The sequence below is a fragment of the Empidonax traillii genome, unplaced genomic scaffold (genome assembly GCF_003031625.1).
Source record: "Empidonax traillii isolate 1590-97213 ecotype Southwest subspecies unplaced genomic scaffold, ASM303162v1 scaffold626:size867168, whole genome shotgun sequence".
In the NCBI taxonomy this organism is placed as follows: Eukaryota; Metazoa; Chordata; class Aves; order Passeriformes; family Tyrannidae; genus Empidonax; species Empidonax traillii.
This window is the reverse complement of record NW_020955819.1, coordinates 402,016-412,684: the sequence shown is the minus strand read 5'-3', so window position 1 is coordinate 412,684 and position 10,669 is coordinate 402,016. Positions and strand designations below refer to the sequence as shown.

Here is a 10,669-nt window from a genome sequence, read left to right as displayed (position 1 = left end):
TGAGATGACATTTGGCTTTCCTGACCCACTGAAATCACTACAACCTGAACATAAAGACTTTAACAGGAAAAATCTTGACTTGAATACAGCTGCTTCGATATTCTGTGCTTTTTCATGAAGAAAGAACAGCATGTATTTGTCCAGTATTGCTGTGATGACACACAGTCACAGGCTAGTGAGGGAGGTAGTTGCTCCTGGTTTTTACCCAGGGAGGACACCTGCTCTGAATCAGCACTGTCCCACTGGTCAGCCCCACCCAGGTATGCACTGCATGGGATATCTCGGGCACTACACCTGCTCCACAGGCCCTTAGCTATTTCTAGGGGGTCTTTATAAGTCATCTTCCACTTGTACTCCTTCTAATTCCACCAGCTCAGCCTGAACTTGGAATCTTGCCCACTTAGGGAGAAACTACAGCTGAAAATATCCCAAATCAGGAGGGAACTACTGGTCATCAGTCTGCCCAGTCTTCTGTCCCACCCAGCTCTTTTCCCCTTCCTTTGGGCTTGGGAAAATGTGAAGGTCCTTTCTAAGATGCCTCTGAAGTAAGCAGGCTTGTGTAGCAAGCAGACTGAGAGAAGAAGACAAAAGGGTGGGAGGTTGGGAGAGATGCTGCATCCTGAAGAAATGTTTTATATATGCAATAACAGCCACTCTTCACCACAGCATTGCTTTCGTTTTGTGAGAGGCTGCTCTGCAAGGGCACGTTAAGGCCTGTTTGGCCTGAGATTTCCATTCCTGGCACTTCTGACTATACACCAAGGCCAAAAGAGCACAAACTGGGGCCAAAGACCAAGGTGGGGATTGAGTGGCAGGAGTATATATAGATGCCAGCACTAGGTATAGGATGGGAAAAGGGAAAGGAAAACCAATCTGTGGGCTCGAAAATAGAGGAGGTGGAAGTCAAATGAAATGCCAGAGGGAAGAACATAGCACAGGAGATTGTGCAGGCTGAGGAGAGATTAACAGGTATTAGAACAAAGCAAAAGACATGGGAGAATTCAGATCAATGCTGAGGCGAGCAGCAAGGAATGTTCTTAGCAAGGAGCATGAGGAAGTTGAGCACAGAGGGCAAGGTATGAATAAGCAGGCAGACCTGAGAAGCTGTAAGGGCAGCATGGAGAAAGACCTTAAAATCCAGAAATGGGAAGAGGGTGCTAAGTATATCAACGGATAACTAAAATAATAATACTTTCTAAATAAGAAATAAAAATTTTGTTTATTTTGATGTTAGAAAGCCATACATAAACTAAGCAATAGTAGTGTAAGAATAATTTTATTCAGTATTTTGGTAACACAATCATACATCTCAAAATGACCACAGAAATTAGCTCACTAAACAACTGCATACATTCTAAATAGGTGCTACTAAATCTGAGTATCTTCACAGATTATAAAAGGCATTTTTTTGACCAAAAGCTATATAGTGTGTAACCCCCTGACTGACATGAGCAGTGTGTATGGATGTTGCATTAGTAGCCAATGCAAAGTTAAAGCTTTTGAAAGAGTACCAAATTGTAAAAGCTGTTTTTACTAAAATATGAATTTGTGATCCTTGCATTAGAATAACTATTCAGTTGTAGGTTACATCCTTAATTTTTTTTTTTATTATCAGTACTTACAAAGGTACAAGAGAAATTGTTCTGCTAGCATTTGATCTAATGTAGATCTCCATAGGAAAATCCTAAGTATCTTAAAAAGCTTTTCACAGATATAGGCTAAGTTCTGGGATATCACAAACTTGTACATAATTCAGAAAAACACCTGAGGTTACTCCTTGTGTATATAGCAGAAAGCTTTTTTTAGCTATAAAAAAAAAAAAAAAAAAGATGATAGATGCCATATGAAGTCAGAGACTTTAAGCAGGTACATTACTACTGTGTGGGGTTACAGAGCAGTACTTTTAGGCTTGATTCATGTTTTTAAAATCAGTAGTGAAGCTTAAGATCTGGATTGTATCATTAACTTAGCTCTTTCCGATGTTAGTATGAGTTCAGTCACTGCTGCAAACGTGACTTAAGACTGACCATCTATTAGAAGACACAGTGCAAATCCTTACTTGCTTGGGTCTCAGCAGAGCTACTTCACCGTGTAGCATCGTACCCTTATTTTTCTAGGTCTACTAATACCTCATTTATTACTCAGCTGAACATAGCAAGTCATGTGAGGTGCTCTCATTTCTGATTGGTTTCATACGTAATTGAAGGTGATCTGCAACTCCTGCCCAACACTTTTCAAATTGGGCATCTATGTTGGATTGCTTGCTTTTTAGAGAAATATTTAGTGCAGCTTTGTGTGTACAAACATTAGCCAGAGATTAAAGGCTATAAAGTTTCATGGTTTTTATTTTAAAACAATAGGTTAGTTGGGTTTTTTTACATTTTATGAACTTTGCCTCACTAATATTTTAAAAGCACTTTTGCTTCAGTTAATGGGTACATTAATTAGGACATGTAATGCCACGTTTCCTTCTGAGACTTTGTTCCAAGCAAAGTGTACTAAAACTACCAGAATGACTAGTGAAAATGGGTTTTATTTGCTGTATGCTTTACTTGAGGCTTGCAGTATGAATGTTTGAATACAACCCCTCCCCCCCATATTCTCACCTCTAAATACCTAAATAGCCAACGTGGATTTTACTGGACTTGCTTATGTGCTTATTATGTGATACTAACTCTTTCCTAGATAAATAAAAAGGTCAGCTACGCCTTTATCAATCTAAAGCAAATATCTATTTTGTTCATGAACATGCTAATGGACAGATTAGCATATGATTTGTATCTCCCTTGCCATTTAGTGTCAGAGAAATTCTGATCTTTCAAAACTTAGTGAAAAGTTACTGTAGTAAGACATTCTGTTCATGCTCATATAAAACATGAACTTTATTTTCAACTGTGCTTATAAGGAAGGCTTTTATTTTTTTAATCATTTATGTAAACACTTTGGAATGCTTAAGGCTAGACTTTACATTGTTATTTTACCAAAAATCACTTGAACACTTACTATTGAGGCATTAATGTACATCCCAGCAGTCACAACACAGGAGCATGGCAGTTTCCAGTAGAGGGAATTCAGAGGCAGGCTGCAGTGTTCTAAACAACCCTTTTTTTTAATCTTTTTTTTTTTTTCTTTTTAATAAGAAATTTCACTTTGGGATGCGGAGTCACTGAAGGCAAACCTAGAGTTAAGGCATAGCACATGGAGACATGGCAAGGATTGTAGAGACAGTTCCTGGAGATGCTCCAACCAGTCAATAGATAAAAAGCGCTTTACAATGGCAACTTCTGTGTACAAGCTAGAAAAGAAAAAGTTTACTTTCAAATTGCATATGTTTTATTATTTAATATATTAAATTGTTCCCCTGGCTCTCCTTCTAGAACTAAAAAGAGGACTGAATTATACTTTGTGCAGCTTTTCTTCCTGCTCTTATGACTTGTAATATTGGCTAAGTTCCAAAAAGATCACCAGAACAAACTCTAAGTCATATAAATCTAAAAAGAGAGAGAGGGATTATCTTTAGATGCAAGGTTTATTGCTTAGGCATTTGCTGACAGCTGATTTTCATTGGCTACTTTCTCTGCTTGCAGTCTTTGGACAGCCTGATCAAGCAAATCCATAGTATCTCTTAGTGTAACATTCAAGGTAAATGGCTTAGGTTTAATGGTCAGCCCATAGGTAAAGTCCATTTTCGGGTCTTCATTTGGGTTAGCAGTAAAATTGCACTGATGCACCAGTATAGAGGTAAAGAGAAAGAGCTGCACCTTGGATAACTCCTCTCCAATACACCGACGTTTTCCCAATGAGAAAATCATCACACTGCTAGTAAGATCTTTATTGATGAATCCGTTCTCATCCAGGAATCTTGTTGGATCAAAATCCTCAGGGTTGGACCATTTTGCTGGATCATGATTCACTGACCACTGATTTACAAAAATCACGGTGTCCTTGGGAATGAGGTAGCCCATTATGAAGGTGTTGGTTGTGGTGGCGTGTGGGATAGTAACAGGCACAAAGCTGCTGAAACGCATGGATTCATACAAGAAGGCCATGATGTAGGGCAGGTGAGGCTGATCTTCCACGCATGGCAGACGGTCTCTTCCAACAATCCTATCCACTTCTTCTTGCATTTTAGCCTGCACTTTTGGATACCTGTCATTTAAAGCAAGATGTGTGCACGTAGATAACACGTTCAAAGGATTTTCTTACAAATAATCCTCGCTGTAAACATTTTTCACAGAACTTAACCCCTCCCCTAAATAACGCCGTTTGGACAAAGTTTAAATATATTGCAGGAACATGCAGACCTCAATGGAGAACTTTGAGAGAAAAATCCAAACTTCCCATCCAATGGTGTAATTTCAGATTTGCTCAGTTTTCACTTTAATATCACACGTAACTTATTCTCAACATAAGAAGTCAACCTAACTTAAAGTGTGCTTAAACTGAATGTTCTGATCCAATTTGGAAAATGCATTCTAAAACTGAAATTACTTGTGTCTTCTAAGTATTGTGTTTTCCTTGGGAATGAGAGTTTTGTTTTACAGCTCCCTATGTGACTTTTAAAAGTTAGCATGGAGTTTCATATCACTAGACATATTGCACACATATGAAAGCCTGCAGGTTTTTAAACTGAAAAAAAATATTTCCAATTATTAGACTGTCAGAATGGCTTTATGAACATCCCACTTTAAATTTGAGTAGACTTTTTTCTAATTAATATCAAAATATATTTTGTTATTATTTCTTAAAATAATGTATTCTAAGAAGATTGTCCTGAAATCTGGACAGTTTGGAAGACTACATAGTAACCAAACAAGATCGAAACATTAATACGTCTTTTGCTTGTTTAAAAGCATGCACTCCTCCCAGGAGGCTTTATTTGCTTTAAGTACACAAGTTTGGCTTCTGCATCCTTGCCTTTTCCTCCTGCAGCAGATCTGCATGTTAGATGCTGGGCAAACATAAGAAATGGGGAGAAACCCAAAAGTTATGTGAACACTGGGCATCACACCCTTAGCTCGAAGTTTAATATTTGCCTGTTTTTTAAGAAGGAACTGAGTAGATAATGTTCGCACAAGCCCACAAATTATGCAGATGATGGGGAAAAAAAGTCAGGATAGGCAAGAAAGTCAGTCTTTTGGCACCTTCTATTAAACCACCTCCCAGGAAGTGTTGGTGCCAGGGCAGTGGCACCCACCGGCTGCCCAAGGGGTCTTGCCTTCCCCAGTCACGCAATGGCAAGGAAGGCACACGCAAAGGCAGATCAACATAATAGCGGGTTTTGTAAACCGGTACACGAACTCTTTATCGTGCTTAAGCAGTTGTTATCCTGTTCCTATGATCTCCTTGATCTTGACCTGGTAAAATCTGTTACTTTCAGGTTTTATTCGGCTGCCTTTCTGCCAGCCTCTCTTTATGCCCGACGGCCTGAATAGGGTGGGTTTGTGTCGGATTTATTTTTTTTTTCCCCCTATTTTCTTATCTCTTTCTGGCAGGTTTCCCAGAGCTTCCGTGTTAGTTAATCGGGAGCCGCTGAGGCACCGGCACTGCCCGGGCTGGCGCTGCCGGGACCCGCGACCCGCCGGCGTGTCCCCAGCGGCGTCGCGATCCCGGTGCTACCTCGATCCGGCGGTCCAGGCGCTGGCTCGGGCCGGCCGCTGGCTCCCGCCGCAGGAGCCTTCCCAGGGGCGCTGTTTAAGCGTGGCTCCCCCGGGAGTGCCGGGCACTCGCACCGCGACGCCCCAGGCGGGCTCCCGCGTCCCTCCCAAGGGTAGGTGGGGCGCCCCGGTGCGCTGCCGCCTCTGCCGGCACCTACCTGATGAGAAAGATGAGGAGCCACTGCAGGGCCGTGGAGAGGGTATCCTGGCTGGCGCCGAAGATGTCGGTGACAGTGGCGGGCACGTGTTCGAGCTGCAGGCGCGGCTGCTCCCGCTGCAGGCGGATGAAGGCGTCCATCATGTCGCGGGGGGCGGCCCCCGGTCGCAGGCTGCGCTGGTGCTGCAGGAACTTGCCGCGAACGAAGCCGTAGAAGTCGCGGTTGAGGTCGCGGAAGGCGCGGTAGGCAGCGCGGATGGGGCTGGGGAAGCGCTGGAGCCAGGGCAGCGCGTCCACCAGGCTGCCGGCGCCCACCGCCCGCCCGAACTGCTCGTTGCGCCCCACGATGCGCAGGAACTCTCCGTCGCCGTGGCTGTAGCGGCGGCCGAAGCACAGGGCGCTCATCACGTTGGCCACGGCCACCACCAGGACGCGAGAGGGGTCGAGGAAGGCGCCGCCGGCGCTGCCCCGCACCAGCAGCGCCACCAGAGCCCGCGCCTCGCCCACCAGGTGCCGCTCCAGCAGGCGGCGGGTGGCGGGGCTGCCCGTGGAGAAGGCGCGCACCGTGGCGTGCGCCGCCCGCCGGTGCAGCTTCCACAGCTCCGAGTAGCCGCCGAAGGCCAGGCTGAGCCCGCCCGACACCAGCTGGAAGGATGGGAAGGGCGGGCGGCCGGCGAAGGCGGCCCCCTGGCGGACGAGGGCCTGGCGGATGGCGCGCTCCCCGTTCAGCACCACCACGGGCCAGCGCCCCAGGCGCAGCTGGAACACGGCGCCGTAGGTGCTGGCCAGGCGGGCGAAGGAGAGGTGCGGGGCGCTGCCCAGCTGCGCCGCGTTGCCGATCAGGGGCCAGGGGAAAGGGCCCGGCGGCGACCGGCGCTGGCCCTGCCGCCGGCGCTGCTGCTGCTGCAGGAGAAGCTTGCCCAGTTGGATGGCGGCGAGCAGGCACAGGAGAAGCAGGAGGGAGATTTGCAAGGGGGGGATGCCGCCCAGGGCTTTCCCGAGCCTCTCGAGGGCCATGCTGCAAGGGAAAGGGAAAGGTCAGAGGCCAGCGTCCCCCCGGGAGGGCTGGGAGGCTCCCCGTCGCCCGCGGGCAAGGGGAAGCCCTGACGGGGCGCGCTGGCGTGGCGGAGAGCAGCACCGGCAGCCGTCCAGGTGCTCGGAGTCGGGCTGCGTCCTCGCTGTGAGCTCTTCGTGTGCCTAAAGCCCACCTGGATCTTGTGTGGAAAAAAAAAAAAAGGGGGGGGGGATAATCGATAATCAAGTGGCAAGCACTCAATAAGGGATCGAAGTCGTATTTGGTGCCGGGGCCGCTAGTCTCTCCCCCTCACCACCCCCCGCCAGGGAAAGTTCGCAGCGGGAGATCCAACAGGTCAATGCTGAAAAAGGCAGAGAGGATGCTCTCGCCTGCCGAACCTCCGCAGAAGCATGCAGGCGCTGCGCAGGGCTCCCCATGGCGAAATAACCCCTGTGAGAAACGGGTTACCCTCCCTGACGTCGGAGCTTCCCAGTGCTCCGGAGAGGAGACCTCCGCAGCAGTCACGGAGCCCACTCCGTCCCGAGCCCTTACCTCCTCCCGGACCTTCGTGCCCGTCGCGGCAGCGCAGGCTGGCGGTCGGCCGCCCCGGGGATGGGCTGCGGAGGATGCCTGAGACTCGGCGTTGGCAACGCTGACTGGTCCCGCTTCCCATTCCCGTGCCCGGGGGCCGCCCGCTCTTACCGTTTTCTCCAGCCTTTCAGAAGCAGCGCGGGGAAGGAGGAATGAAATAAAAGGCCACCTCGGGCTCCTGTAGCAGAACTGACCTGTTGCACGCTGCTTCCATGGGAGACCTTGGGGAGGATGGAGAGGAGCTAGGCAGCCGGCGGCAGCTTTAGCGGGCAGCCCCGGGACGACAGCGGCGGCGGCGGCGTTCAGATCCAAGCCTTTGGGAAATTCATTAGGAGCCCCGGTACCTGTCACCCGGAGCTTGGCAGGTCACGTGCAGGCCAATGCCAATTGCACCCGATCCCAGCGCAGAGTTATTATCACCTTCCGAGCGCTTTAACCCTCCGGAGCTCGTCCCACCGGCAGCCACCTGCCTGGTGCAGCCCCTTCTCCCTCTCCCTCCCACCCGCCTGCTGGGCTGCGGGGAACGGGACGGGGCCAGCCCAACCCGCTGCCCGGAGCAAAGGCGAGCGGCTCAGAGGGCGCGGGGGGGACGGCCCGCTGCTTCCAGACTGAGCCGAAGCCGCCGCCTCTGGGCGCCTGGCATTGGCACTCCGGGTTTTAAACCCGCCGGCATCCGCGGTGCGGTGCGGTGCGGGCGGGACGCGGGCGGCCCCGCTGGCAAATCGCCGCTGCCTGGCCCGTCCCCTGGCTTGAGGGGTCGCAGCTATTTGCCAGCTGCCCTTGGGCCTTCGCCAAGTGGAGCGGCTGAGTCGCGGATGCTTTTATGGCCGGGGCCAAAAGTTTTAGCGGAGGAGGTGCCGTGAGGGGAGCGGGGTGGCGGGCGGGCTCGCAGCCCTCGCTGTCGGGAGGCGAAGTCTCCTCTGCATCTTAGGGGCTGAGGAAGCCGGAGAGCTTCCCCTCCTCCGCCTGTCGCCTCCCCGTTGCGTGCGGAGTTAGCATTGCGTGAGCTGGGGCTGGAAAGCCTCCAGCCATCTCCTCCGCGGGCCCCTACCCCTCCTCGCAATACCTGACACCGGCTCGAGGGGAATGAGGCTGGGAAGCGCCGGGCAACTCACCCCCCGGCCGGCCCCGCTACCCTCCGGCCTCGCCCCCGCCCTGCGCTCTCTTTTCTCCCGCTTACGGCGCTTTTTCATTCTTAAATCTGGCGCCTCCGCCCGAACCGGGAGGGCTGGCGAGAGGCGAGCGGGTGAGGCGCTCCAACCCCTCCCCGGGCCTTTCGGTCTCTCGGGGGAGCCGGGGCTGTAAAACCCCCAGACATCAAGGAAATTGTTCCCCAAGATCTCAGAATGCTCTTGCTTTGTTGGCATTATTTTTGCAGTATCAAGAAAAAAAGCTGAAAATACATGTATTTCAAATGCTTTACAGTCACATCATGAGAAGAAAATATAATGTTTTGGTAGCATTTAGGGATTAGACAAAATTAGATGCTGGGAGCCAGCCCAGCTCAGGGTGTGAATTCAGTCCTGGACAGGCTGCTACTGCTTCTTTGCTAAGAAGTGTAATCCTGGCTGTTGTCACTGTCCCAGGCTCTTCCAGTTGGCGATACTACCTCTTGCTCAGACTAGCATCAGCCATATCTCTTTGTGTGCCTTAGAGCTTCTTCCTGTCATTGGCAAGCAACAGAGGTGTCAAAACCACTTTTTCTGAGCAGTGCTAGAAAAAATAGCTTCCTTCTTCCCAGCCCTACCTCTGGGGTGAACTGGAGAGATCCTGCAGACATCCCAGCACAGAGCCCAGCGTCAAAGAGGAGCAAAGACGGTTCCATCCCTATGACACTAAGGTTAGGGCAAGCTTGGAGAGCTACTAGGCTGTTTAAACCTATCAGAAGGTTTAAACCAAATTTCACGTGCTATACCCACTCAGCCGTGGAAAAGTGCCTTGTCCCACTGTGACAGCCACCATTCCCTCCTTCATCTGTCTTATGTTAAAGAAGAGACATGGGCTTCTCCTGGCAAAGAGTGTCCTGGGCACTTGAAATGGGTGGTGAGGATTAGCTTGGATCAGTTACGTGGGCTCTGGACTGTAGTGCTGGGTGTTTGCCATTGCCAGCAGGTAAATTTGCCCCTTTCATGCTGACTGTGGTAATAAATTGCCTTAAGGTCCAGGTATTACAGATCTTGTTAGTAAGTCCCTAAGTCCTTTCTTCAGTTCAGCAGTTAAACTAGTTGTATTGCAGGAGATTGCTTCCTGGCTGCTAGCAGGCAGCACAGAGAAAGGAACGTATTTCCACTATCATGGACCTGCAAACTCACAGTTTAAGGCATGAGTCCAGGAATTCTAATTCCTGGTACTTTTTTTTTTTTTTTTTTTTTCTGCTGTAAGAAAATGTTAATTATTTTTTATTTCACTTCTCTTTGGTCTTTAAGAGTTCTGTCACTATTAGACAGGAAAGCGAGAAAACCTATTTTAGGTGCTTTCTTCTGTGGTGGTAGTACCACCTGATCCACCCACACTATTTAGAGTTTTGGCTTACTATTGCTTTTATTACAGCCTGGGTATTATTTTGACTGTACACAATGAATGTTCATCCAATTTTCTAGGCTCTGATTCCATGTGATCTTGCTTAGTTCCTTGCAATCAAGCATAGTTTGAATGAAGCATTTTATCACACCAATGAAGGCAATGGCTGATTGGGCTCTTGATCTCTGCCATATTCTACAAATTGCCCTCCTGCCTACCTCTTTATTTATTCTTCTTACCTCTTTTGTTCATAGAAGTACAGAAGTTCAGAATTGCTCTTAGAGAATGCTTTTCTTTTTTTTCCTCAGTTCTGGGGACTTAACTGAGATGCAGGTCTTACTGAAGCCAGTCCCAAATTCCTGAGCCAGTTAGTTTTGTTAGGCATTGAAGACTGAATCACTGAAAATGTCTGCCACCTAAAATGAATTATTTCTGAGGTCTAGAAAACCCTGCTTGATGTAACATATGGAAGAGAAAAGGAGTTGAAGGGCTACAAGTGAGTGAATTTGGGATTAAGGGAAAGGAATTCGGGCCTAATCTCTTAAAAATCTTGATTGATTTGATAGGAATGACAGATGTAGGGGGCTGGCAGAGTTTATGGGGACATCAGTACCTCTGTGGCTCTGAATGAAGGTGCTCTGTGCATTTGGATAAGAATCGTTGTTGTGGAGGTAAACGTTTGATAAAGGAGGAAAAATTGCACAACCCAAAGAGTCTTTTCATTTGCTC

General features: G+C 48.8%; 1 protein-coding gene across 2 annotated transcripts; it reads right to left on the bottom strand.

Moving 5' to 3' along the window:
- Positions 1-2,895: 2,895 nt before the first annotated feature.
- LOC114065190 (cytochrome P450 1B1) lies at positions 2,896-7,881 on the bottom strand. Of its 2 annotated transcripts, XM_027898877.1 has the most exons (3): positions 7,382-7,881; positions 5,816-6,832; positions 2,896-4,149 (listed from the first exon to the last, which is right to left on the bottom strand). In XM_027898877.1, the coding sequence occupies exons 2-3, from the start codon at positions 6,829-6,831 to the stop codon at positions 3,537-3,539; spliced, it is 1,629 nt and encodes a 542-aa protein (XP_027754678.1). In that variant the 5' UTR covers position 6,832; positions 7,382-7,881; the 3' UTR covers positions 2,896-3,536. The 2 variants fall into 2 exon arrangements, with proteins under 2 accessions (XP_027754678.1, XP_027754680.1); XM_027898879.1 differs by lacking the exon at positions 7,382-7,881 and having other exon boundaries at positions 5,816-6,957.
- Between the last annotated feature and the right edge of the window lie 2,788 nt (positions 7,882-10,669).

Excerpts from the sequence above, each read along its gene's own strand:
- LOC114065190 (XM_027898877.1), bottom strand. The coding sequence starts at position 6,831 with ATGGCCCTCGAGAGGCTCGGGAAAGCCCTGGGCGGCATCCCCCCCTTG. Across the intron at positions 4,150-5,815 it reads CTCCTCATCTTTCTCATCAG|GTATCCAAAAGTGCAGGCTA; the intron begins GTAGGTGCCGGC and ends TTTAAATGACAG.